Source organism: Neurospora hispaniola (genome assembly GCF_033458365.1).
Source record: "Neurospora hispaniola strain FGSC 10403 chromosome Unknown B0T23scaffold_3, whole genome shotgun sequence".
Lineage (NCBI taxonomy): Eukaryota > Fungi > Ascomycota > Sordariomycetes > Sordariales > Sordariaceae > Neurospora > Neurospora hispaniola.
In genome coordinates, this window is record NW_026944408.1 from 1396103 (window position 1) to 1423596 (window position 27494).

The 27494-nt window shown below is 52.7% G+C and overlaps 8 protein-coding genes across 8 annotated transcripts; 4 read left to right on the top strand and 4 right to left on the bottom strand.

The window, feature by feature from the left end:
- The first annotated feature begins 191 nt into the window (after positions 1-191).
- Positions 192-1821, top strand: B0T23DRAFT_376515 (enoyl-CoA hydratase mitochondrial precursor). The gene is made up of 2 exons (XM_062836966.1): positions 192-456; positions 648-1821. The coding sequence occupies exons 1-2, from the start codon at positions 288-290 to the stop codon at positions 1376-1378; spliced, it is 900 nt and encodes a 299-aa protein (XP_062693842.1). The 5' UTR covers positions 192-287; the 3' UTR covers positions 1379-1821.
- A 966-nt stretch (positions 1822-2787) lies between these two features.
- On the bottom strand, positions 2788-5768 carry B0T23DRAFT_403376 (cation transport protein-domain-containing protein; the record flags this gene model as incomplete). The annotated part of the gene is made up of 2 exons (XM_062838776.1): positions 2788-5600; positions 5654-5768. 2 exons carry the CDS (start codon positions 5766-5768, stop codon positions 2788-2790), a joined length of 2928 nt encoding a protein of 975 aa, XP_062693843.1.
- Positions 5769-10818: 5050 nt separating this feature from the next.
- B0T23DRAFT_427431 (translation protein SH3-like domain-containing protein) lies at positions 10819-11678 on the bottom strand (the record flags this gene model as incomplete). Its single annotated transcript, XM_062840056.1, has 2 exons — positions 10819-11453; positions 11537-11678. The coding sequence occupies 2 exons, from the start codon at positions 11676-11678 to the stop codon at positions 10819-10821; spliced, it is 777 nt and encodes a 258-aa protein (XP_062693844.1).
- Positions 11679-12193: 515 nt separating this feature from the next.
- Positions 12194-13689, top strand: B0T23DRAFT_439833 (uncharacterized protein; the record flags this gene model as incomplete). Its single annotated transcript, XM_062840711.1, has 2 exons — positions 12194-12347; positions 12453-13689. 2 exons carry the CDS (start codon positions 12194-12196, stop codon positions 13526-13528), a joined length of 1230 nt encoding a protein of 409 aa, XP_062693845.1. The 3' UTR covers positions 13529-13689.
- A 131-nt stretch (positions 13690-13820) lies between these two features.
- On the bottom strand, positions 13821-15019 carry B0T23DRAFT_313494 (cysteine synthase; the record flags this gene model as incomplete). The annotated part of the gene is made up of 2 exons (XM_062834745.1): positions 13821-14818; positions 14887-15019. 2 exons carry the CDS (start codon positions 15017-15019, stop codon positions 13821-13823), a joined length of 1131 nt encoding a protein of 376 aa, XP_062693846.1.
- A 697-nt stretch (positions 15020-15716) lies between these two features.
- Positions 15717-19660, top strand: B0T23DRAFT_355324 (YL1 nuclear protein-domain-containing protein). The gene is made up of 2 exons (XM_062836153.1): positions 15717-18114; positions 18179-19660. The coding sequence occupies exons 1-2, from the start codon at positions 15993-15995 to the stop codon at positions 19261-19263; spliced, it is 3207 nt and encodes a 1068-aa protein (XP_062693847.1). The 5' UTR covers positions 15717-15992; the 3' UTR covers positions 19264-19660.
- Positions 19661-20911: 1251 nt separating this feature from the next.
- On the bottom strand, positions 20912-21900 carry B0T23DRAFT_427435 (cell division control protein 42; the record flags this gene model as incomplete). Its single annotated transcript, XM_062840057.1, has 4 exons — positions 20912-20983; positions 21055-21433; positions 21567-21686; positions 21881-21900. The coding sequence occupies 4 exons, from the start codon at positions 21898-21900 to the stop codon at positions 20912-20914; spliced, it is 591 nt and encodes a 196-aa protein (XP_062693848.1).
- A 4142-nt stretch (positions 21901-26042) lies between these two features.
- B0T23DRAFT_108130 (uncharacterized protein) lies at positions 26043-27176 on the top strand. Its single transcript, XM_062831812.1, has one exon. It carries the CDS (start codon positions 26217-26219, stop codon positions 27105-27107), a length of 891 nt encoding a protein of 296 aa, XP_062693849.1. The 5' UTR covers positions 26043-26216; the 3' UTR covers positions 27108-27176.
- The last annotated feature ends 318 nt before the right edge of the window (positions 27177-27494 follow it).

Consider the following 27494-nt stretch of genomic DNA (forward strand, 5'->3'; position numbering starts at 1 on the left):
GTACAGTTGCAAGGATCAACAGACAGGCATTCCCCAATTGACGTCGTTAAGACCGAGGATAACCAGTGAGGCCAAGCGTGTGGGGAATTGGGGAGCTGGGCAATGGGGACCCGGACCTGGATGGCCCATCAGAGCTCGGGAGCTACCTACCCCTCGGTTTGACGGGTCACTCACTTATATTAACATGCTCTGTGCTGCTGCAAGTGTTTTGTTTCTGATTTCTTGCCATTGACCTTTTTGTTTCCGTGACCAACTCGTCTGATAGAACCAAATCACCCACCACAATCATGCGTTCAGTTGCCTTCAACAACACCCTCCGGGGTCTATCCCGGGCCGGCTCCCGCTTCCAGCCCACTACCCTTCCCCGTATTGCGGCTGCCCGTGCCTATTCTACTCCTGCCGAGAGCCAGTATGAGTTCATCCAGGTCTCTGAGCCCCGTCCCGGTGTCGGTCAAGGTAAACAAACACCCGTTGCTTCATCTAGATTCACCAATCGTCACGCAATGACGTCTGTCTCTCTTAACATGTATTCAATGAACTCCAAAGAACCTCCTCCTTTGCCTTCCATTCCCCCTCCCCTTCCCACCACCACTTGCTATTGATCTACGAAACCCAAATTACTAACCAAACCCACCCTCACCGGACAGTAACCCTCAACCGCCCCAAAGCCCTCAACGCCCTCTCCACCCCGCTCATCACCGAACTCAACTCGGCCCTCCTCTCCTTCCAGCAATCCCCCACCATCCGCGCCATCGTCCTCACCGGCTCCGAGCGCGCCTTCGCCGCTGGTGCCGACATCAAGGAGATGGCCCCCTTAACCTTCTCCAAGGCCTTCCTCGACTCCTTCATCGAGTCCTGGTCCAACCTGACCTTCACCGTCAAGAAGCCCATCATCGGCGCCGTCTCCGGCCACGCCCTCGGCGGCGGCTGCGAACTGGCTCTGATGACGGACATCATCTACTGCACCAAGACGGCCAACTTTGGCCAACCCGAGATCAAGCTGGGCACGATCCCCGGCGCGGGCGGGTCCCAGCGGCTGACGAGGGCAGTGGGGAAGAGCAAGGCTATGGAGCTGATTCTCACGGGAAAGAGCTTCAGTGGTGAGGAGGCGGAGAGGTGGGGGGTTGCGGCGAGGGCGTTTGATAGCTATGAGGAGCTGATGGAGCAGGCGCTCAAGACGGCAGAGACGATTGCGGGATATAGCAAGGTGGCGGTGCAGGCGGCCAAGGAGGTGGTTAACAAGAGCCAGGAGGTTGGATTGAGGGATGGAGTAGAGTATGAGAGGCGCATGTTCCATGCGTTGTTTGGAAGCCAGGATCAGAAGATTGGAATGAAGGCTTTTGCGGAGAAGGGCAAGGCTAAGTGGGTTGATGAGTAATGTATGACTGGTTGGACAGGACAGTTGTATGTTTAGGTTAGAAGAGAAATGGAGATTCCTATTAGTTCGAAGGGGGTATTCTGTCAGCTCTTTCAGTTGTATCCTGAATCTGACATGACTTTGTCGAAAGACTACCCTTAATGATCTACTAATCAGAGCCAACATCACCATCTTCGAAGCTGCCTAGAATAAAAAGTCGAAGGATCCTTACCCTCAAGCCTGGCCCAAGCCCGCTATGCATAACATCTCCAGCCTTCTTTCCCTCCTTCCCTTCTATTCACAATGCCAAAAAAGGGACAGCAGCGAATGTGAATTCAACGAACAATCAGATATTATTCCCAACTACGCAATTCCTACCTAGAAAGTGGTTTGTAAGCATCAACACACATCTCATCCAACTTTTGGATGAGATCAACCAAAACAAATAAGCCAAAGCAAAGCCAAAACAATACAAAACAAAACAAAACAAAACTGCTTACCTCACAAACACTGCCAACACGATAACCTACCACGCACTCTCCTAAATCATATAAACCTAGAGTTATCTCTTACACGACACAATTACCCATCAAAACAAACCCATCACTTACCAACCCACCTAGACAAGCAAGCACGTCTTCGAGAGACAGCGACAGCGACAGCGCCAGAGACAGATACAGTCGTTCGAAACCGAGTTAGCAACACCGACAAGCTGCAAACAAACAAACAAAGTACTGGTCAAGGTGTTCGAATAAGACCAATTATTCTACCTTTCTCCCCAAAAAGATTTGTACCATGTCTGTTTGCCTATGTGGCGGCGGATGGCGAGCTATTTGTAGCGTCTATCAGAGATCCTTCAAGCATATTGAAATCTTAACATTGCTCGCTTTCCTTTCTCTGTAACAGCCCCGTTCGTCTTCTAATAAGTTATGTATCCTCTAAGAAGCCAAAGCCAAGCCAAGCCAAAACAAGCCGGTGAGGCGCAACGTATATATGCGAATCTAAGTATAGAAGATGCAATTCCGCCCTTCGAAACTTTTTCGTCTCATGAAGCTGCACATGTCCTGTAGATGAAAAAGAAAAAACGCCTCGCTTGTCGCCGGTGTGATGTAATGTGATGTGTAATGTGTGATGTGCAGCGTATTGCGTAGTGTACCAATGCCAATGAGTCGAATATGATATGTGTATGTCGAGACACCAAAAACCAGGGGGATTATCTTATCATACCATATCGTACCATATCATATCATGTGTACCCTTCCTTCCCTTTTCCTCTCTCTAACACCGAAGAAAAAGAAAAAAAAATCGTGGTATCATTGTTGAAGAAGACCGGAAAAAAAAAATCACCATACGTAAGAAGAGAGGTATGCATGAATGAAGTGAAAAAACCCTAAACTCCTCCTCCTCGCCACAGGAACAAGAAACATCCATCACTCGCTAAAATCAGTAGGAGTGGACGGGAAACTGGGCTCCGACTTGCGCTTCATCAACTTCAAATTATGATCCACTCCCATTCCCAGCCTTGGCGGGTCCGTCAGGGTATTCTGATCGGACTCAGGCCGGCGGTCCGAGTCAGATGGGAACGGGAAGCCCTCGTGGATCGTCTCCTCGCGGTGTTGCTCCGGATTCGTTGCTCTCCTACGCATGCTATGCCAGCCATTAGGGTTGATGCCGTCTCCACCACCGCTACCGACGCCGTTAACGCCGCCACCACCTCCAAGGCCGGTGACGCCCTGACTGCCAACGCTTCCGTGATGCGAGTCTCTATTCAAGGGCCGCGCCTTACCGACGGAACCAAAGTGGACAGGGTGCCAGGTTTGCGCGTGAGGAACGTGGTGGGGACGGTGTCCATCCAGCGGCATGGCGGCTCTGGGCGGCCCTGGATGGAGCAGAGCGCCAAAGATCTGGTTGCCAATGTCGTTGCTGCGTTGGCGCCAGTGACGCCTGCGGCTCGTCCTGCTGGTGGTGCTCCACGCATCACGGCCAGTACTCATGGCAGACGTGTGTGAGCGCTGTCTTTCGACCCCGTCGTCCTCGGAAGAGCTGCTGTTCAGCTCCTTGGGAAGGACGATGGCACGGTCAAGGCCGTAGGGAAGACCACGATGCCGACCTCGGATCAGCGTCATGATAATGAACACCTTTCCTGTCGTGCTAAAGATGGCCGATAGAGAGGCGTTACCAGTGGAAAAACCAAGACTCATGCCGACTGTACCGTAGGCGCTGATGACCTCAAACATGAGCGCGAACATATCGGTCTCGCCGTCCATGATCCGCGTGCCTTCCGAGATGGCGAGCATGAAGAAAAAGAGAGCAATGAACCACAAATCGAAAGAGAGCTGGCGACGCAAATGCGAGCCGATGTATGACAAATCGCTGGACGGTGAAGCCGATTCCTCCTCACCTTCAGGATTGTTGTAAATGCCCAGAGACTTCTCCTCGTACACGTTTGTGCGACGGATCGACATGGCGATGGGGAGGACACTGATGTACATCATGATCATGTACGACACCTTGACGGCCGGGTGCAGAACCGCGAGGTTGATGCAGGAAAAACCAGCTGTCCTCGTTGAGGCTGCCTCGAAGAGCCCATTGAGGACCTTGATACCGCCAGGTAAGGCGTCGACAGGCCCAGATCCCAAGTCCAGGACGACGAAGAAGACAACGTCAGCACAATTGAGCCCGATCAGAATGAAAAGGAGCCACCACGTTGCCCCAGACGGGAAGAGGAGAATGAAGCAGCGACGAGGATGATCAAGCAGAAATCGCACTTCCTCGTAGAGGCCCGAGTCGCGCGGTACGACGATGGACATGACCCAAATGATAAACCGCAACATGACGGGGAAGCCGGTGTTGCCAATGATGATGAGAAAGATCATCAACAGCAAGGGCCAGACAGCGGTATTGAACGAGTTCATGCTATCGGGGGTCAAGGTAAGGCCCAGATCCATGAAAGCAGAGTTCGCGGTGAAGAAGGCCCACCAGACTCTGCTTTGGCCAGCCTGGTCGACAACCTGACCCCAGCGGTCCTCATGGAGGATCCACGGTAGCAAACCGACAAGTCCCAACAGAAAGAAACCGAAGAAGTAGCAGAGAATGATCTTCTGCAGTAACTTCAAGACACGGTACTCGATACCTCCCAGCTCCTCGCGCTGCTCTTCCGTCAGGTCGTGGAATTGAGAGTTGCGTCCCAGCGTCGGTTCCCAGCTGAGGTAGGGCGTCGGCTCCATCTTGTCTTTGGTAAAGGCCGACCTCATGGCTGAGAGCGATGGACGCCTCGACATTCTCGAATTTGACCGCTGCAGTTTAGGGTCTGCCTCGTCGTCAACACGGTTCCTAGTGGGGGCCCGTGTGTTCTTCCTGAACTTGAGATGGTTAAGTTGCGGCACGAAAGAGTGGGTGAACGTCTTGGCATCGTCGACATAATCTTCCGTCAGCGTTTCGTATAACTTATTCCTGTCGGGCTCCTCGATGGTGATGGCTTGTGCGCGGCCATTGAGCGTCACCATGGGCGTAGGTTGAGCTGGTTCGCGGTCATCCTCTTCGGCAGAATCATCGACCCGTCTAGGCTTAGCGCCTCGTTCCATATCTCTTGGACCGGGAATTCGAAGCACTTCGTCGTCTCGGTTGCGCTGTCGCTCAAGAATGGCGATATGCTCCTCGTCCGACCGAGGAAGCTTTATCGCATCCAAGCCAAGTCCATCGCTCTTCTTCACGGTGCCGGCGAACCTGATTTCGGGCTGTCGACGGGTATCTTCGGGCTGATCCGGGTCTCGCTGATCGGGGGGCGCGCGGCTGTCGTACGTGGGCTTCTGGAACGAGCCCAGCAAGATGCCGTCGTTCGTCATGCGTGGACTACCAGAACCGTGCATGACGGTGATCTCTCGGCCAGCAACACCTCTTTCCGCCTGTGAAAGAAAGTCGGTCCGCATCTGCGATTTTGACTTTGAAATGGTGCCTCTCCGCTGCTTGGCGTCCTGGACAATGGTCTGCAACTTCTTTTCGAACCAATACCTTCGTAGGGAAACCGTGTAATAGCCGATCGATATTGGATTAGTGAGCATGGCAAGCAAAAAGATGACGGCCTGGGAAAAGGTGTTAATCAGGTTAACATCAATGGTGTTCAGGCCGCCCTGGGTACACGCCCCAGCAGCGAAGAAGAGGGCGTCGACATAGGCGACTTGGCCCCTGTGGGAGGCGTAGATAAGAATTGACCCGACTATTGTGAGGCCAATGATGAGGGTATCTATTCACAATTAGTATGGAAACAATGTTCAAGGGGAAGGGAGAGGAACTTACAGTGTACTGTTTGATACTGGAAGTGGCCTTCGGTCATTAGTTTCCTAGGCCGAAAACCAACATGGTGACATATCCACGCCCATTTCTCCTGGGTTATACTGCGAAGTCGTTCCATGGTGGGCGACAATCGCGGGAGGTGGTATTATGGTGAAAATGTGCCCCTGAGTGGTGAAGGATGTCGTCAGGCAATAAGGGATAGGGGACTGGGGGTTGGAGAAACAAGGACGGAGACGGCACCGGAATCGCCTGAAGTCGACGCAGAGGCCGAAACGGCAAACGGTGATGTGCCTCTAGGAAGCCACTAATATCCTGTCCTGCCAGTATGTAGTAGAAGTAAGAGATAGGAAAAAAAAAAAAAAAAAAAGAGAGAAGGTCGATCGATGTCTCGGCGTGTCAGGGTCTGCTCAAGGATGTGGCAGGGTGGCGTGGTGACAGACGGTTGCGAGATCAACGAAAAGGATTACTGGATTAAGACAACGGCATCAGAGCATATGTCATGGAGGGGCGGGTCTGGGGTATTTGAGGAAGAAGAGCAATTGAAATAAGGAATGATTTAGGTAGACGTAGTGTAGAGGTAGTAAGGGTCCAGTGATAAGTTCTGGGGCGGGTCGGGAGACAGAAGGAGGAGGGAATTGAATTGGTATGAAGTAATGGTATTCACTCGTCCTATAGAGTGAATACGAGAGGCTCCAGTTCAGTCGTCGCTTTTTGGTGGCTTCGACTGAAGAGATGAAGACTAAAAGTTTCCGTTGCCGTTTCCAGTCCAGGGGGGGGTTTGGCCGAGAAGGAAGGTGCGTGCGGGTGGCAGGAATGGAGACTTCAAGTTGTGGACAGGACTGGACCAGCAACCGAGGGCTTTTTTTTCCCTTGTCTTATTTCCGGACCTGGGGCTGATTTTAAAGCCCTCAAAGGAGTTTGTTTTGTGTCTCGGATGGCCTCAGAACTGGTCGAGGCGCAAGCCGAATGTTGACTTAACGATCGTCAAAAAAGTTCGATGAGGACGAGCACACCACAGCAGAAAGCAAAGTGGTAGGCACCGTTACTTACAATGCCAAGCAAAAGCCAAGAACAAGACCCAGATGCTACTCTAGATTCCAGAGAAGGCCAACAACTCGGAGCGAAGAGAGTGTCAAAGAAGGTTGCCGCCAAGCCTACAGGGGCGGGTGACGGTAGAAGAAGGGAAGCACTCCGTAAACCGGTCTTTGCAGGGTTGGTGGTGTAGAAAATCGGGTGGTCCCAGCCAAGAATCAGGGTTATTGCTGGTCGATTGATGGAAAAAGCCGACAGAGAAAAAAGTTCGAATTCTAGCCTGTCGGAGGGGGCTGGCGAGTTGCATCAAGCGGGTCCACAACGGCTCAAGGGTGCGCTAGCGCATGCATATATAACACTCTATAGTCCCGCTTGTTGAACCATGAAGTCGAGCACTGTTCCAGTTTCAGGAAGCACGTGGGGTTTGTAACGAGTCGTGAGTTGATACAGTAGATCTGATTGTCAAAGAGGGGGACGAGAAAGAGAAAGACAAGTCAGAAAGGGTACTCGTGGGATGTAAAGGATCTCGGGCTCGCGGGTCAACAAAGAACACATCCGGGGCTTTATGACGGGGAACGACGCCGGCGGGGTGCCAAAATGAAAAGAGCACAGACTGTCACTAGCGTAGGTACCGCAAAGACTCGGGCCATTGACTTTCAACTTTCCTGGAAATCAGGCATAGTCTTTTAGTGTAGGTAGTGTAAGCATACTGACTGCAACATTCACGCCCACCAGAAATTGTATGCAAGACAGTGATTTTCAAATTTCCCCACCCTCCAGCGCTCTTGAAGATAAGTGCGAAAGGGCAGGACATCAGAAAAATGGAATCTACTATGCTCCGGAGAGGCAATACATATCCCCCTCTATTTTTGGTGAGTAAAACATGTATAGAATCGTGCATATGTATGTCTGATTATGTCTGATTTCCAGTCTGGTTGAAAGTCAATGGCCCGAGTCTTTGCGGTAGTGTACATTGACAAGGGCCGCATGAGCCACTATGTAGTGTATGTAGCGCACACTATATTCGCTGTTCGCTCCTCTTCCCCGTCCCCAACCCCAGCCAAGCAAGGGCCAAGCATCATCGAGCCATGGTGGAGGTTTTACCAAGGCATTCCTCCGGGACTGGGGGTGGCTTAGGCCTCGCACAACCCGAGCCGACGGGGGGGACTTCAATAGGCAAAGACCACCATTGCCGGCAAACCTCACCACTCCACGACAGTCACCGTCAAGGTCATCCGCCGAGCCGGTCATCGTCGGGCACACAAAGACATTCGAGTCGACGGTGATCAGTCAGTTTGGGTTGGCTGGCTGTGTGAAACCGCGACCAAGCTTGCCAAGTAATCAACCCAGGAGGATCTCCCAGAAACACCGGGCCATCGACTAGGTAGTCTGCGGGTGATGACTTGAAGGTCGGGTTGGGTTTGAAAAAGCGAGGTTACTTGCATTCATCAATGACATCCAATAGCGACTCGAATCTCAATCTCTTATCAAGGAGATCAGCAAAAGGCCGAAACACTGCAGTTTCCCTTTGCATATAGACTGAAGGCATAAGGTTGTGCCGCCGCTAAAACAACCTTGGGAGTTGAAAACCCTGGAAGGAGACAAGCAATCTCATCAAACGGCAACGCCGCAGCGGCAGCGGCAGCAACCGGAGTGCAGGTCGGGTTTGATACCTAGCAATTACTACCTAGAATAGCATCCTTGCAAGCAACCGCGGAAAAGGCTCAGCATTGCGATGCAAGCAGTCCGTGGAAATGGAAGCGACGGAAGCTGCAGTGAGCTGACAGGGTTCGAGCGATCTTGCGGTCAGCAACTTCCACCACTTCCATTGTCTCCACGGGCAGTGAGGTTGACAAATGCTTTCATTGACGGCGCATTGCGCGATACTCATTCGTTGTACATGGAAGGTTCCTGGGTACAAATTCTAGACCACAGGAAAGAGTCCGGGGTTGGTGGAGATGGGACTCACTGGTCAAACGGCGTCGACGACCATCTCGTCTCATCACTGTTCAGATGACACGCTCCCAATGCGCATCACACGCATCTACGATCGCTTAATTGCCGCTACCCCTCATCCAATGTCAAGGAATTTGACTGCAGTTGAGCCTAACCTCCACAATGATCATCGACAATTTTGGAGAAAGGAAGCCTGAACGATCCAACTGTTCAGGGAAAATACATGTCTGACACAATGCTATTTGATCAGTTGACAATTGACAATGGGAGGCCAAAGACTCAAAGTCGTCTCGAGTGGACAGTGAAAGGAGTCTCCGTCCTTCCTTTCCGCCTCATCGGGTTCAGTTCAATTCACCTGTTCGGCCAACAAGTGGAAACCGGATGGAAGGGAAGCTGCATCTACCTAGGTACAACCTCATTGTACGCCCCTTCCATGCACACTCTGACCCGTTTCACAACCGCGGAAGGCGCAACCTGCGCACCCAGCTTTAAATCCCGAAGACCATGGTCCAATCGCCAGCCTCTGATTTCCGCCAAGCAAAACTTGATGTGGAAAGACCGGCTTGAATGAGCATCCCTGATATCTCCCGGGTTTTTTGTGTAGTGTAGTTTACCTAACCAAGTATCTCTTACTTAAGGTTGAGAATGGTGGTGCCAAGCTTTTCGTCCACTCTTCTCGTCTACACGTGTAGAGTACAGATGTACAATGCATACACCTTGCTTCTCAAATGACGTTCGAGAGTACCTCTACCGGTTTCGGATTTCAACTGCCGTACGGGAGCTCTGACAGGCTACCAATCGGACGGCTCGTTTATCTAGGCGATGATTTTTTTTGAGATGCTGAGCTGCTGTGTGTGCCATGTGTGATTAGTATGCTCTGCAGACGAAGCCTTCGCTGTCACACATTTCCTCCTAGTATTTCTTACATACGACGGAGAAGCCAGGACTGTGATTCGATGGGCGGGCCACTGAATGGTCACTGAATGGTTTGTGAACTCTCCTGTACTTCTACTCACTTTCCTAGGTATCACCTAGCATAAGCAACCTGATGTTGGTTCGATCTGATTACCTATCTACAGGAGATTCTGGTCTGATCTGCCAGGGCTTTGCAATTGCTGGAACATGGTTTTCACGAGACTATACCGTACATAAGTAGATGCATACGTAGCATCGAAGAAGAGAAAGAGAAAAAAACTGAAAACAAAAATAGAGCAGGTTCTTCCCCCCTTCTTTACCTATGTATAGCCGAGCAAAGAAAGTCTAGACGAGAAACATGAACATTAACATTGGTTCCGCATCAAGTACTTGCAAGTGCAACTAAAAGATTAGTGAAATCTCGATCCAAAACTCGGATCAACACCCGGTTGAGAAACGATTTGCAGACGTCTGTTAACCATGCAGTAACTTCTTGGCGGAGTATACATAAGCTTACTTTGTTCGCTTAACAGCTTTTGTGGCAGTGTTTGCTTGGTAAACATGTTACCCAAGTCCTCTGGTTGCCTCGTTAGGTGTAGGTGAGTTTGTAATGGGAACACGGAGAATCCAAAGTTGGAGTTCACATGTCAGCAGAATTGTTCGCTCAAACGTGCTACTGGCACTGATGTGGGTTACCGAAGTATATCGATCCAAAGACGAATTGGGCCATGTTTGGTCATCATCGTTGGTAATTGAATAGTCTTTGAAGTAGAAATTCAAGAGACTCAGACAATGTGGAAGTTTGGACAAAGTCCCGACAAAGGTGGAATTCCACGGAAAGGCGCTCGGGTAGTGGGAATCCTCCAAGTTGCCAATAGAGCTTCAATGTTCATTGAACACCAACGCGTGCATCGTTTCTTAGCGCTGGACTCTAACCAACTCTACAACCCTGTCACCCCATTTCTGACAAGAGAACCCTCTCCTCATGCGGTATCCGAACCCTGCCGCACGACGGACTCAACCAGACCGGACGACTGTAAGAAAAAAAAAACATAGAATTCTTTTGCCCCGGGGATTTCTCATACATGTACATGGTATACACAGCGGCCGTCTGTCCCCTCTTCTCACAGATCCCGGCTTGTCTCTCATTTCGAGGTCACTGTAGCTTCCTCAACCAAAAGGGGAGGGGTATCCCGCAAGTCTCAGTGAACAATCCCCTCCCTCACTGACTCAATCCAGCATCGCACATTCAGACCCAGAAAGATTTAGTTCTTCTTCTTGGACTCCTGGCCCTTCTGCTTTCCACCACCACCACCAACACCGCCCGTCAAGCCCTTACTGCTCAACACCTTCCTCATCTTCTTCCAGGCAAACACGTACTGCTCAACACTGCCCATGTCGTGCTTGGGCTGGCGCATGTACATGAGCTTGGCGCGTCTCGCGCGCTTGGCCCGCCTCTTGATGATCTCGATGCCTGCCACGTTCTTGTTGTAGATCTTGTACCACATCTCGACGCCGACCTTGCCGAGGTGGTTTCTGAGGAGGATCGCCGTGTCGATGCCCGAACGGCGGATGGCCAGGCACACGCCCGCAAAGGGTTCGCCGCCGCGACGGTGCGTCACCATGAGCACGTCGCCGACGCGGGCGGCGTGGCGCGCCTTGGAGAAGAGGGCGGTGCGCGCACCGGTCGGGTCCATGCGCGCGATCTGCTGCTGGGTCAACAGCGGCATCGGGTCCGAGGGAGGCTTGGTCATGAGCGGCGGCAGCTTCGAGTTGGCGATCTTGAAGGCTTTGGACTTGGTGACTACGCTCGAGGGAGGAAGGGTCGTCGGGCTCTTGGGGGGTGTGAAGACGGCGAAAGCGGTGCGAGTCTTTTTGGTGTGCTTATCGGCGATCCTGACTGTTGGAGTACAAGTATAGGTTGGTTAGTCATTGTAGGCAGAAGATCGGATGACATGTATGGTGAGTGACGTGAGGCCGTACAAAAGTTGTGATCGGGCAGGGCGCCGGTAGACTGGGTGGTGGAAGCAGCAACGGCTGTCGCATAGCCCCGGATGAGGGACTGGCATAGGCCGGCCTTGAGGCAGCCCAGAGGCCGTCGGGAGAGCGGTGCTGTCACGTTCATGGTGTGTTGTCGTGTGCGGTGTCCCGGACTCGGAGTCGGACTCTCTGGACCGCCAGAAGTGGAATTGGCGAAGCAGTGGCAGCTCTCCTCCACGGCCAAAGGTCGAATTCGCGGGACCCGGGGCGGGCAGGCTGCACAAGACGTTGGAAAATGGATCTTCGAGCAAGACCGTGCTGGCTCCCGATTGGGCGCGTGCAAGGTACGCGACCCACAAAAAAGTGTAGTGACCAATCACAGACCTGATTTCTGGCTACAGGGGTGTCACTTTTTGACGGCGGGCTGTCTTGGGCTTTTCCCTTGGCGACAATCCCCTCCACGCCTCTCTTGGGTCCGCTCGCACGGTTGGGGTCGCGAATTCAACATCGAAGAACCACTTTTATTTACATCCGTCCGCCGGTTCCTGTCTCCAGTCGACTCCGGTCTCTGGCCTCCAACTCCCCCCGACTCTCCTCTTCGTCCTCCGTCCCCTCCGAGTCCGGTCGCGTCCCACCAACTCCGACCGACCGCACACCAACATGGCCGGCAGAGCTCCCCAGCATGCCCTCCGGGTAGGGTGCAGGGCAGTCCCCGAGGCACTTTCGAAGCCCGCGCAGCAATCCAGATGCTTGTCGTCGACCGTACCTCGCCAAGGCATGTCCTCCCAACCAACCCGTCGCCATCTGTCGCTCGGTCGCTGGAGCTCGATACGCAAATGCGCTCAAACCCGCTCGGCTTGATGGCAGTTACCACATGGCTGTCTTCATCCAGGCTTGCTAACACCTCCTCCGCCTACAGCCACCTACCCCGTCGTCTCCTTCAACAAGACCTCGTCCCCCGAACTCAAGGAAGCCCTCGAGACCCTGCGTGAAAAGGTCATTCTGCCCACCTATCTGCCGCCCGAACTACGACAGAAGATCTTCAACAAAAAGTATGAGAAGGAGCTTGCGCACGATCCCGTCACCATCCAGATCGATGGCCAGCCCCAAAGGTTCAGCTACATCAACATGCTGACGGACATGCCCAACACCCCCAAGAACATCCGGGCCGCCCTCCTGAGCATGAAGAACGGCGGTGACTTTGCCAACCTTTCCGGCCTCCTCGAGGGTATGCACCGCGCGAACCGCAAACTCCCATACTGGCTCTCTGCCCAGATTGTGCGGAAAGCATGCAAGGCCGGCCATCTGCAGCTCATTCTCAACATGGTCCGCGACGTCAAGCGCACCGGCTTCACTCTCGAGCGCCACGAGACCGTCAACGAGCTCCTGTTCTGGATCCAGCGTTTTGCGTGGAAGAGCGACTACAGCGAGCCAGAGACGCGCAAGGCGCTTAGGGAGGTTCAGGAGATTTTGGACGCTTTGGAAGGCGACGAAAGACACATGAGCAAGGACCGCAAGAGGCAGCAGGCCCTTACGAGGTTCCCGTATCACCGCGACCCTCAGTTCCTCGCCGCCAGGCTAAACTTGACGGCCGAGCTCGCTGCTCGCCGCGCGGTAACCGGACAGACTTCGGAACAGCAGCTCAACAGCGCCAACGACGTCAAGAACCTGGTCAAGTATGCTGAGCAGCTGGTGAGGCTGTGGCCCGCGGACAAGGCCCTCTTGGACATGTACACGGATGAGGCCTACGTTGCCAGGGTTGATCTCCGGTACCTCATCAAGCCCCAAGTGCACCTTCGCTATGCCAGTTTCACCCTCCAGGCCTTGAAGCAGGCGGCCAAGATTGTCGGACAGCTCGGCCATGGCCCGCTGGCGGCGCAGTTGATCAACAGGGCCGCTGCTGTCGAGGCTGAGAGCCAGTTGGCCTATGCCAAGGTTGACGACGGCATGGCCGGCCAGAAGATTTACGAGATGGTTGTTGGTGGAAAGAAATAAACGCTTGTAGGCAATGATTAACAGAACGAGCTGTTTCCCCATGTTTCTCTCGTCATGCTCTCGCGAGGTATGGTACGTATAGGCGACTAGCTTTGTATATGTAGGATGTATGACGGACTGTAAGATACCATGAGTTGACAAATGGCACAAAAAGTAGACAAAGAACTCTGAACCCTGAAATTCTTTTGTTTCATGAACGATACCCAACTACCTGCTATGTACAATAAACCGTCTGTCGCTTTTTTCCTGTTTGTTTGTTCATTTGTTTGTTTATGTCTTCGTTCTGTCCCGACTATGGCAGAACGATGTACTTTTGCAAGTGCTCGGGGATCGCGCCCAAAAGGTTCTTCTGCTCCAACCACTTCCTCGAGAACAACCGGTCCGCATACCTGTAGGCACCATCGCACAGCATCGTCACAACCGTCGATCCCTTTCCGAGCTTCTCCGCAACCTCCTTAGCCGCAACAACGTTGAGGGTCGAGCTGGCGCCAAGGTACAGACCCTCCTCGTCCAGACACCTGTACACCATCTCAATGGTCTTCTCGTCACTAATGGTCATGGATCCATCCACCAAGTCCACATCCTGCTTCAGGTTGTCGGTGATACGGCCCTGGCCAATGCCCTCGGTGATGCTCGACCCGCTGCGCTCAATCAGCTTGCCGCCCGAGCTGAAGTACGAGTGCAACACACTTCCGGGAGGATCAGCCAAGAACGCCTTGACCCTGCCGCCCGAAACCTCCTTCAGATACCTCGTCGTGCCCGCAAACGTTCCACCGGTGCCCGTCGCGCAAGTGAAGGCATCGACCTTGCCTCCCGTCTGCGCCCAGATCTCGGGGCCGGTCGTCTCGATGTGCGCCCTCCGGTTGGCAATGTTGTCGAACTGGTTCGTCCACACGGCATTGTCCAGCCGCTCAGCGTGCCGGCGCGCCTGGTGGTTGTAGTTCTCCGGGTTCTCGAACGCGACGGCGGGCACAGGGTACACCTCGGCGCCCAGCAGGCGGAGCAGGTCGATCTTGCCCTGCGACTGCGTGTTGGGCATGTAGATGACGAGCTTGTAGCCCTTGGAGCGGCACACGTGCGCCAAGCCGATGCCGGTGTTGCCGGCGGTTCCCTCGACGACAGTGCCGCCTGGCCGTAGCAGGCCGCGCTCCTCGGCGTCCTTGACGACATACAAGGCCGCGCGGTCTTTGACGGAACCGCCGGGGTTCATGAACTCGGCTTTGCCGAGGATCTCGCAGCCGGTTTCTTCGGAGAGGCGGTTGAGGCGGATGAGGGGAGTGTTGCCGATAGCTAGAGAGGTAAAGAGGTGAGTGTTGGTGGCATGTTCTTTGTGAATATGATAGATGAGGGCAGCATACCTCCGGTCAAACCCTTGGCAATACCCTGCGCCTTGGAGACGTTAAGGAGGTATTGGGAGGGCTCTTGGGGCGCGACCGCGGCCATCCTCCGGAGGGAGGTGGTCGCAAAGGTACGGACGCCGTGACGGAACATGGGGAATCGTATATGCAGGCAGGCAGGCAGGCAGGAAGGAGAAACGAGTGCGCGTGCGCTACAGGGTAAAGCAAGATATGCAGACAATGCAGACAATGGTCACACAAAGAACAAAAGAAAGAGAGAGAGAGAGGAAGCCAAATACTAACAACAACTCCTTTCAACCAAAAAAAGAACGACTAACGACTCGTAAGTTTCCAGTTACGGAAGCGTGGGGGGGCCGATGGAAGTACCGAATGACGGAATCCGGGCAGTGGGGCCATCCTCAGCTCTTAGTCTCGAACCGGGCGGCCGGGCGGCGATTATCGGACCTCGAGATTCCCGCTGTCACTGACCTCCTCGCATTGTGATCTAGGTACACTACTTACATACTTGGGAAGAACACAGTGAACTGCCCAACAGCAGCTGAGCGAGCGGTCAATGTACCAGCAACAGGGAAAACTCGGGGTAACTACACCAAAAAAAAAGAACATGAAAGCATCGATGAACCGTGGGGTTCGGATTTCAGCAACTGAACATGTTGATTGGTCGCCCTGATGATCAGGCAGGTGATGCCAAAAAAAAGTTATAGCGGGGAAGGGACAATCCCAGAGCATGTAAGTCGGTAGGCGAGGTAGGTACCGCACACTAGAGGGAGGTCGGTACACTACTCTACACTAGTGGAAATTCGGAGATGGTTCAATCTTCAACCAAACAACATCAACACATCTCTGCAAGGGGAACTTTATCACCACGCGTCGTCATTCAAATCAGCAATACACGAGTTTCCACAACGAGCGCATCTATATCTCTATACATGCCGACTATATACCATCTTGTAACTTCTGATCGGCTTTTCAGCAACTCGGAATCAACATCCGATACCATCAATATTTTTATCAACGTCTTCCCACGATGAAGTGGTAAACGCGACGCATCGTTAGACAACCAGTTACTCTGCGTTCTCGTAAAGTGGGCGAAATTGACGGCAAAAATGACCACCATAGATCTCAATCGCGATCCCAAGCACAAACACCCCGACTTGCCCGTCCCGAACGAGATCACCGAAGGAAACTGGAGCGATTCCTCAGACGATAGCGATGTCGAAAGTCCTAGCATCGGCGAGGCCGCACAGAAGCTGCAGCAGGTGGAATGGCTTGCCACGTCGCGCGCGAAGCGGTCCACGGCCGGCAACCGTATGAAGTCGATGCTCGCCAACGAAGAGCCCGCCGCCGAAGACTCGGATCTCGAACTCCTCTTTGCCGAAGACGACGACGACGCTGGCTTTACCGACGAGGAAAAGGATGACGCGTCCGATGTCCAGATGGACTCGTCCTCGGACGACGAAGACGACAAGGACGGTGCTGCCGCTGACGATCTCGAGGGTGAAAAGGAGCTGGAGCGCCAGGCAAGGGAAAAGAGGAACGCGCAACGGAAGAGGAAGGCTCAGGAGGCTATCCCCATCAAGTTCAGGAAAAGGGTTCGCATCGAGCAGCCACCGCCAGCCACGGGAGAGAGTGCCACCGGAAGTCCCGCGCCGTCGACGACAGGCACTCCTGCTGCCTCCTCTGTCCGGCAAGGACCGGCACCGCGCCCGCCTAGACCCAAGAAAAAGTCGGAAAGGACGAGTTGGTTGCCGACCCCGGCCGATATGCCCACGCGAGCGTCCGAGCGCAGGACGACCAAGATGAGCAAGGAACAGCTTCATCAGAAGATGATCGACGACGAGATTCGCCGCAAGAAGCTGATGGAAAAGATGGAGAAAAACGCAAAGAGGTTAGAGGCCTTGAAGAAGCCACCAATGACACAGGCGGAGCGGTTGGCTGAGGCAGCTCTGGTGGAAAAGAGGAACGAAAAGAGCTTGAACCGATGGGAGGAGGCGGAGAAGGTGAGGGAAGAAGAACGCTTGAGAAAGATCGCGGCTCTGAACAATCGCAAGCTGGACGGTCCGGTAGTCACTTTTTGGAGTGGAATTCAGACGTTGGAGGAAGGACAACAGAAACACGTTGGCAAGATGGTGTCCATGGAGGAGAAACCGGTTAGGAAGAAGAGGCAATCTGTCAGCGCTACTCTTGCTGCTCAGGAGGCGGCTGAGAAAGAGAAAGCAAAGGCCGAGGAAGCCTCCAAGCAAACACCATTGACTGCGAAGGGAGATGACAAGTCGGCCGAGGCGGCACCCAAACAGGACAGTAAAGTGGAGGCACAAGCGGAAAAAGCAGTTCCGTCAATAGCATTGTCCGAACAGCCACAAAAACCACCAGACGTTGTTATGAAGGATGCGCCCGAACCACCACAACCTCCACAACCATCTACACTCGCACCTATTCGAGGACCTATGGCCCCGCCGCCTATCCCTTCTCCGCCGCCGCTCGAGACTAAGCCTGCGCCTTCATCAGGAGTTTTAGCTGCCCCCGTCCTGGCCCCACCAGGAGGAGTAGCACCCCCTATGCTCGATGTCCAGATGCCCGGGCTAGCATTTCCTTTTAGCAACGGGATGTCGAACGTTCTTGCGCCCCCTAACACTACTTCGCCTCTTTCAATGCCTCCGTCTTCCGGGAGTTTGAGCACGCTTACGCCTGTGCCAGCTCCAGCTCCTACTCCAGCTTTGCTTTCTGCGCCGGTGACGTCGGCCCCTACTACCACTCTCAGCTTTGCGCCCACACACATCCCAGCACCCGCACCCGCACCTGCTCCTGCTGTTTATAGGCCTCCTCGTGATCTGCCTTCACCAGCTACTACAGTATTCACAACTACTATTCAGACTAAGCAGGCACCGACGCCTCCTTCTTCGCAGTCTGCCATTGTGAGCCCCGAGAAACTAAACAAAGAGGAGAAATCAACCGTGCCACGGAAGGATGACAAAACTGAACCAGAGGACAAGGGCGAAGAAAGTAGGAAAGAAAATAAATCCGACAATGCGAATACGCGACCGGATCGGCCCCAGGAAGGGTCGACAGCGTCCACTGATCAACCCGCCGCTGAAGGGGAAGAAGGGAAAACGGTCAATAAAGTTACCCGTAGCTGCATCATTCTCCAGAATTTTGATGAAGCCGCCATCAAGGACAAGCAAGTTCAGACGCAGATTATCTTTGGGAGGAGGATGGAGAAACTTGCCAGTGAGTTGAGCCCCATTAGCTCATCAGCATTCTTATTTCGTCTAGTCACTAACAATCACCAAAGAACCCGCCCACCCTCCACTCTGCGTTGTAACTGGCCATCCAGCCCGTTACCGAGACCCCAAGACTGGCCTCCCCTATTACAACGCTTATGCCTATCGCGAGATCCAGCGCGTGCACAGGGGTGATTACAAGTTCAGTGCGCTGTTAGGAGCATACGTAGGCAGCGGAACGTACGCGGCCAAGGGCGTGCCAGAAAGGTTCTTGAACCCTAACGGGAAGAGGTCGACACCAAAAGAAGATCCAGCAGTCAAACTAGCCAAGCTGAAAGAGGCTGAAGAAGCGGAAAAAAGAAAAGAGAAGAACAAAGAGGCTTTGGAAATGGAAAAGGCCAAGGAGATTGAGGCCGGGGATAAAAACCTGGATAACGTCCAAGCCACTGAGCTGCCGCCCCTGAGGCAACCGAAGCTACCGCAGCTGCCACGAAGACCAAGTGGCACGGAGGTGACCAGTGCTATCAAGGCAAGGAGCAAGAGCAAGGAGACGACGAGACCGTCTGAGCCGAAACGGAAGACGTCGACGTCTTCGTTGCCAGCGACGATGACAGGGCCGGTGGTGCAGGCTAAGCTGGAGCCGATTGAGGGTGTTGCTCTTCCACTCAAAGCTACTAGCGCTCCTGCACTTACACCTACTCCTAAACCAACGGCAGCGACAACGACGACGACAGCAAACCCATCATTATTACAACTATCAACACCAACGCCGCCACTACAAACTCAAGCGCAGTTCAAGCTAGTGGATGATGTGAAGATACAAACACAACAGCTACCACCCCCACCACCGCCACCGGTGAAATCGACTTCTTCATCAAATTCACAGCCAACATTATCCCAGGCATCACAACCACAACCACAACCACCAGTCCAGCAGTCTTTGACGGTTCCTGCTCCTGCTCCAAATCAAAATCCAGCTGCGGCGCCAATCTCTTCTTCAGCAGCAGCCCCAACTCAACCACCAGCCAACGACGACCCAGTCAAGTCAGTCGATTCAACTCAGCCGTCGCAGCCTCCTCCCTCTGCTCAAGCAGTAGTACAAACACCCATAGCAGAGACTCGCTTCCTACCCGCTCCTGTGCCGGATATGTCATAGCGGGGACATGCCGCATTGTACAGGGGGACGCTTGGAAGGAAGAAAAGGAGTAGGTTAGATATCGTGCTGAATTGATCACGATGAGTTGAGATGGATGAGTTGAGATGTGTACGTAGATATAGTTGTCTAGTATGGAAAGTGGTGTACTACTACTAGTGAGTGTACTATCGTTATCGTTATCGTGATTGTTGCTTGTTGTTCAAAACATGGATGGATGACAACCAAAAAGTAAAATGTAGGAGTACGAACGAGTATGGGGTATGGGGTATGATGAGTATAGATAGATAGATAGATAGGAATAAAGGTAAAAAGAAGTACGTCAAGTAAACACGGAAGAGAGACAGAGAGAGAGAAAGCGATGAGCAACCTATCTACACTAAGAAAGACACGGACAGACTGGGGGGGGGGGGGGGAAGACTCAGAGTACCTACCTACCTCACTACGCTACATGTGCAATGATGTTTTTGTTTATGCTGTTTGTTGTTGTGATAAGATGAGAATATCCAAGTCCAAATTAAACAGTAAAAAAACATGGAAAATGATACCACCTCATACGTAAAACCACCCAATGGTCACGACATTGCTTACATAGTAGATGAAAATTTGCCCGCCTCCATCCATCATGAATCAATGCTGACTTGACTGACTGACTGTACATTGATTGCTACGTTGCATTCAGTTCTGTGTTCATATCCCGCCCCCGGCGTCTTCAACGCAAACTTTGACTGGTCGAGGCTGTTTATTGCTCATCACAATGGGATTTATACGTATGTTGAGAATCACATGCAAAATCCAGTGATTTTTTCGGTAAAGGCACACTTCACAATACGCCAAGCCATGTGTGATATGGAGTTGGAAGAAAAAAGAAAAAAAAGAAGAAAAAAAAGAACCTCGAAATGAAAATCGATATTCCAAAAGCAAATCGCATTCTCTTTATGAATCTCCCACGTGGAAGGGGTCAAGTTTCCGGAAGGAACAAAGAGTTATTAAGAAATTCTTGAATCCAATATGATGGTAATAATAATATGTGCGAGCACTAACGGACAGAGCCTTGGTCAGATAAACGGATCAACATCAGAAAGTCTTCTGCGCGCAGACCTCGGTATGATGCCGGCGCGGTTTCTTGATACGTTCATTCCTTTTCCTGGCCCGAGTTGTTGGAGAGAAAGGCGGCTCCTCTCTCTGATCCTAGGGAATCAAGCACAACCACAACCATAAGCCAACCTAGGTCAACTCAGTCAGGTCTCCCTCTCCCATCCCTCACATCTCCAGTCTTCTTCCTCGTCCCTTGAACCAAAGGAAACGGCCTGGTCAGGTACGCTCGGCGATACCTCTCCTTTGTGCAATGGCGCCAGTTCAAATCGTTTCCCCCCCCCACAATGCTCACAACCTCCCCTCCCTCCTTTCCCTCCCAACTCCTCAGCTCCGTCCGTTTGGGTATCTCGGTATGCAGGGCTGTCGGCTCGTCACTGCTTTGATTGCACTCTAAACAATGGGTAATATCGAGGCGCCCTATGCCGTTTAGATGTCGATCTGTGAATGCCTCCCTTTGCCATCCCCCTTCATTTCATGGTCGCTTCCGGATTGTAACAAAAAAACGGGGCCGGCGGGGCCAAAAAACATTTCTCACTGCAGGAGTATTCTGGTCTCACAGAATCAAGCACTTCTTGTCCCTTTTACTTGTCTTTTTCTGAGGCGGCTCCAGTGCCGCAACGATGGCCTAAAAAAGCGGGTGTCAGCTTCGGGCAACTTCACCACTCACCGACAATAGCCGTCCTGGGAAGGGCCTACCTCATCAAACACGTTCTTGAGACCTTCCTGTGTCAGCGCACTGCACTCGACATATTTGACGGCGTCAAGATCCTGGGCAAGCTTCTCTCCCTGCTTGAACTCTATCATCGACTGCTTGCGCTGGGCAAGCTTGTCCCTCAGTTCCTTGTCGGAGCGCAAATCCTTCTGCGTTCCGACGATGAGGAAGGGCACGCCGGGGCAGTGATGGTTGACTTCGGGGGCCCATTTCTGGGACACGTTTTCGAACGAGGCGGGCGATGCAACGCTGAAGCAGATGAGGAAGACGTCGGTCTGGGGGTATGATAGCGGACGTAAACGGTCGTAATCTTCTTGTCCTGCTGTATCGAACAGGCCGAGCGTGTAGGGCTCATCACCGATCCTGAAGGGAGGTGGCGCATATCAGCTAAAGTCCAGATGATAAAGAATAGAAACGGGTGGGCGTTGGCTTGTGCAGCATGGGGGTGCATGCGCGCATTGATGGGATCGGGTAATTGGAGGAATGGGCAACGTACATGACGGTGACGGCATAGTTGTCGAAAACTGTCGGCACATATTCCGAGGGGAACTTATTCGTTGTATAGCTGATGAGGAGACATGTCTTTCCAACGGCACCGTCACCGACGACTACGCACCTGCGGATAATGGTTAGCCTTGTGTTGCTTTGTCTCGCACAAAGCGATTGCGGACCGGGAAATGGGACATGCGTCCCAAAGGTGCGTGTAAGTGAAGTCAGGCAGAGAGCGGAGCGGTCTAGGCCGTCACCACAGCAGCGACAGTCGGGCGCCTGTAGCACTCTCTCTATAAGGGGTGGTTTGTTTTGGCATACTTGATAGTTCCCGTCACCATGTTGACTGATGGCGCCCCAGACGGGTTGCAGGACGAGTCGCGGGCTTGATGCTAGGCTAAGAGCTCGACGACGGAGGTGAGAGAGGATGGAAGGAGCGATGCAGCGAAGCACTCTCCTTATCGCGCGCTGTGATCAACGGTGAATCGGTGTGGGCGACGGCGGAGTGGAGTCGAAGGGATAAGACGAAGCAGGACGACTGGGATGAATGGCGGATGTTGATGCTGGCGGCCGGGCACCTTTGGCGGTAGGGGACCCGGTGGTGGTAGTAGTAGTAGTAGTAGTAGTAGTTGTTGTAGCAGTAGTCCTAAGAATGGGTGGAACGGACAGAGTGGTCGATGACGGAGGGAGGGTTTGCTGCTGGGGGGAAGAGAGCTGGAGTTGGATGGCGGGACTAGGTAGGTGTGGAAATCGCAAGGTTGTAGAGGTAGCACAGGAGAGAGAGTGGGCGCGAAGAGGTCGTAAAGAGAGAGAAACCTGGAAGGGGTGCAAAATGTCAAGGCACCTAGGTAGCTTGCCAGTAGAAACCTCTAGGTTGGTTGGTAGTGTAAGACTGAAGCTCACTCTGTAGGCGGCGGACGGACGAGTTGCGGTGGATAGGTAGGTAGGTAGAGAGCGAAGGGAGTGATGGAGTGGACGGGATGGAATGGGTAGGTAGGTAGGTAGGTAGGTAGGTAGGTAGGTAGGTAGGTAGGGTCAGAGAGAGTAGGTAATGGCAGGTGGATGGAGGACGGTGGAGGACCTATGAATGCCCGGCTGCCCTGGCCTTGCAATGGATTGGACGGATTGGATGGGGGGAATGGGGGGATGGGGATCCGACCGCCAGTGACAGAACAGCGATCAGTTGGTCTACACTATTGTATGTATTGAGGCGTAACGTATTGCCAGATAGAAGTCCAGACAACGATGACAGGGCGTGATTGATGCACAGCAGCACTCTGCACTCCCATGTGCTAGGTAACGGGAAGTAGGGCAGAGGGTTCCGTTATGTATCAGCAAAACAAGCGACCACTGGCACCTTCGGAGGAGTGTAATTGGACGTTGAAATGACTCGGGACTTTTTTGCCCGGCAAAAGCAAATAACTGCAAGAAACGAGGAAATAAATATGGGATTCGGCAATTTGCTACCAGGGCTCGGTGGTGGTCGGTCCAGGTGGTGGTAGTGGTTGTGGGCTTGCCCGGGTTGATGTTGTCGTGGGTTTGGCAAGTTTGTTGCGCATCAAACCTAATCGATCAGCCTCATCCAAAGTCGGAAAAAAAGACGGAGGAAAAAAGTGACAGAAGAGAGCGCCCTGGGGTCCTTCGAGAAGTGCGAGCGTGTGCCTTCGACAGCGGGCAGGAGGGATGGAAGCTCGAACTTGGCAGGTTGCAGGTGCGCGCGGGAAGGGCAGCGCACTCGTCCCGTCGGCAGGAGAGGAGAGGAGAGGGACTGTGCACACGGACACCAGTGGGTGGGTGGAGGAGGAAACTTCCATCCATGTCACTCACTATCGCAACCTGAAGGGAGAAGCTATGATCCCGTTCTCATTTTACCATTGTTACCACCTTCCTAACCACGACTAACAACATGTCCCGTCACTACACTAATCACTGCTGGGTCGGGCAAGATTGTCCCTCATGCTGATTGCCCGTTGCTAGGTAGTGTAGTGTACCTCGGCGGTTGTATACGGGCTGCCACCATCGGGGCTGGCAGTGGCGTGCCAGTGTCTTGGGCTTATCGACGGTCCGGCGATCCATGCAACACACAGTGCATATAGCAGCAGACTTGAAGTTGACGTTCAGCGAGTTCACTATCTGTGTGAGACTGCATCTCATTGTACCTGCTTGGCAGTCTCGACTCGGACAAAAAGCAACACCGGCACTTTTGAAGAGAACCGTTCTTGAATACACATCGGCCAGCATGGATGGAACTTGCAAGGAATCTGGCGAACTCCGGCGGGTCGGTTGCATTGCCGCCCATCACCAAGTTCCCTTGACGTAAATCTGCCCTGTTGCCCGACTTGGCACGACGGTGGGAAGCTCTCCACGGACACTGCAGTTACCGCCATTCACCACCACGCCATCCATCACAGCATCCACAGCCACACGGATGGACATGGCCGTCGCCACGCCTCCCCGCACATCGCCCTCTCTTGACCTGTTGAGAGTCTCACAGGCATCAAAACCAGTCTCAGGGGGGGCGTTGTGCCTGGACTCGTACCACTGTCAAACCGCTAAAAGAGCAATGCAGACGGCAGCTTTACTTGACGGTTGGTCTCGAACTTGCCGCGAAACATCAACTCCATCCAGGTTACGGTAACGTGAAAGGGGGCCAAGCATACACACATACGTAGGTAGGTACGACATCATTTTTGGCATCTGCTTCTGCTTCGGAACCACTTCCCCGTACCTAGGAATACCACCATGATCACCACAATCTTTGGTCCAAGTTTGCCTTTTGGCGTCAGGTCCGGCTCCGACACCACATGGAAGACCTGCGCAGTCTTGGTGGCACAAAAGGGCCCTTATGGGCGTTTCAACGAATGGACTTCGTTCGTCCACCATACATCATCCTGGATCAATAACCCGGCTGTAATGTTGGCGTCTGCAAGCTGCGCTTCCGCGGCGTCTTTTGTTTCCTCACACAATGGAAAAGGTGCTTTACATACATACACTTGGGGGTAGCAGATGCACGACACATTGGGGCGCCGCCATGAGCCCCTTTGGAGACATGCCTCATTAAAACATTCTCCCGAGTCTCAGGGGCTACGAATCTGGAGAGTCACAGTCACCTTGAGCCTTTTTTTTTTTTTTTTTCTTTGTGATATGATGTTTGTGTCAACGGATTTGACGATACATAAACAGTACCCTGAGCGTCGATCTCCCTCGGCCCCAGGTCGAATCAGAACTAATCTTCTCCAGATGTTATGCACGACAGCAATCGGGGTCACAGTTCGGGGTCCTTGATAGCCTCAGCTCCATGACCCTGAAACAGCCGCCAACCCGGAAAGGGAGCGCTTTATAATGGAACAACACCACGAGGAACATGGCACACAAGACGCCATCAATGCCATGTGGTTTCGAGTTTCAGCCCGAAACAATCAGTCCAGAATATCTTGGTCTGCGCATATGACTGATGTAAACGAGGCAGTATGGTAGTCGCTCAGCCGGTACCCATCTAGATAATACCAGCCATAAATCTCAGCCCAGGGTTAGGGGTAACTTAAGGGTTAAACAACCAGGTAAGGAACCGTTGCCGCGGTGCAGGCATTGCAGCTGAGTGAGTGGTGCATTGCCCAAGCTGCCATTTTGGAAAAGCGTGAAACATGGAGTGTACAGTAGAGTATCATGTCGATGTTTGCATCAATTTATGACGTTCATCAAATGAGGTGGATACTCCCCCTGTTCAGATCTAGAGGGAGCCATCCGCTGCACCTTGAAAATGTTGGCAAAACGTCAGAGAAATGTGAATCCGCATAATCTTTGGTTCCGATATTTGGGAAGGGTACAATGTACATACGTATTTGTTACCAACCAGCCAGTTCACCGCGGTGAGCCCGACACCTCACCGAGCCAACAGCAGCGCTTCAAGGACACATGAACTCCGGTTTCACGGACAACAACAAACACATCACAACTGTGCAGAACTTGAACAAATCATCCAAGGGACACAACCGCAACGAACCAAAGCAGCTCACAGATACCTACCTACCCATCCATCCCGCCAAGACTCCACTCAAGTTTGATCCTCAACCTGGCTCAATTAATCTTTTGCATGTTTCGAATCCAAATCGGGATTCAGCCTCATTAAACGCCTACGCGCCGAGCGGAAACGTCGTCAAAATCACTTTCATCTCATTATTTTCGGATCCAGTCCAGTGCAACAGAAGCCCAGTCCCCAGGGCCTTATTTCGGGATAATTTCCGTCGTCACAGCAACAGCCAGCCACACAAAAATACACCAAACAACGACCGGCAACACGCGGCTTAACAGGTCAACGCTGTCAATATCACCTTGAGAGCAGAGCTAACTCTGTTGCAATTACGATAATCACGATAAGATTCGGAAACAACCTGGATCCAATAGAAGGGAACAAGGGAACGAGGAAACGGGGCTGGGCAAGACTACGTCACACAGGACCTCTATTCAATTTGGCTGGCTGCTAAGGGAATAAACATTCTGCAGCCCGTCAATCAATCACCCAGCACGGACGGACCATCACCGTATTCATCAAGATCACACATTCATTCAATGCCCTCACTCTTCAATCATCTATCTAGCTAAATCTCACCCACCACTCCCCTTTAAACCTCCGGCCTGTCACATTCTCACATCCAAAATGACCACCATCACCACCAAGCCCCTCCTCCCCCTTCAAGATGCTACCGCCTCCCCATCCTCTCCAACAGAACAAGACTCCTACAACACCCAAATCGACGCCCTCCTCACCCGCTACCTCCTCTTGCTAGACGAGTACACTACCCTCCGCTCCTCGCTCTCCAGCCTGCAAGCCGGCACGTACCAGAACCTGGCGCGAGCAAACTTTACCGCTGAGCGGGGCGTGCGGTACGGGAAGGAGTACTTTGATGAGAGGATGGTGGCTAGTAGGAGGGTTGTGGTGAAGGTTGGGAAAGGGACAGGGAAAGGGGACAAAAAAGAAGAAGAAGAGCACGGTGGGTCGTGGTATGAGGATGAGGGGGAGCAAAGGGTTGAGTTTGGGGTTATGGAGGTTGATGAGGTAGAAGTGGTGAAACAGAAGAAAGAGGAGGAAGAGGAGGAAGAAAGGGGGGAGGATGTGAAGCAAGATGAGAAGAAGGAAACGGAAGAAGTGGTGGGTCAGGACGAGGAAGCTAAGGAGGAGGTTATTCAGAAAGCAGACACAACAGCAACAACGACAACACCAGTATCCCCTGACAACAGCTCCGAGACCCCCTCAAAGCCAGACAATGATACTGAGGGCGACAAGGAAGATGAAACCAAAAAGAAGATTAGAAAAAACGACCCCCTCCGCTGGTTCGGCCTCCTCACCCCGCTTCCGCTCCGCCTCGCTCAGACCCAGGCCATCCAAGCCGTTGAGCAAATCATTCCGCGGCTGGTGACGGTTAACGCGGAGATGGCGCAAGTGGAGATTGAGGTACGGAGAGCGAGGAAGAGGAGGGAGAAAGCGGCTGTCAAGGCGAAGGCGGCGAAGGCGGCGAAGGCGGCGGCGGCGGCTAAGGATGCTAAATAAGGGTGCTGAGGGTGGGTGCGAAGCTGTATTATAGGTAAAAAGAGGAGGGAGAGAGGGCAAGAACGGGAGATAAAAGTAAAAGATTTGTAGACGTGGAAGATGGGAATAGCGTACAACAATGGCGAATTGGTGATTAAACTACCTAGCTTCGACTCGACTGAGCCATGAATAAATGACCAAAAAGCAACGGGGCATCACCGTGAGTAAAACCAAATAGATGTTGATGAAATGGCAATTGATAAGTTATCTAGAGTTATCTATCTACTATCTCAATTCTCCATGTCACTATCCTGTCATGACGAACGTCTTACATTTACCAGGGCGGTTATTCCCGCGAGGGGTAGCATTGCAACCTTATGCCAATCTTTCCCCTCACTTTTTTTTTTT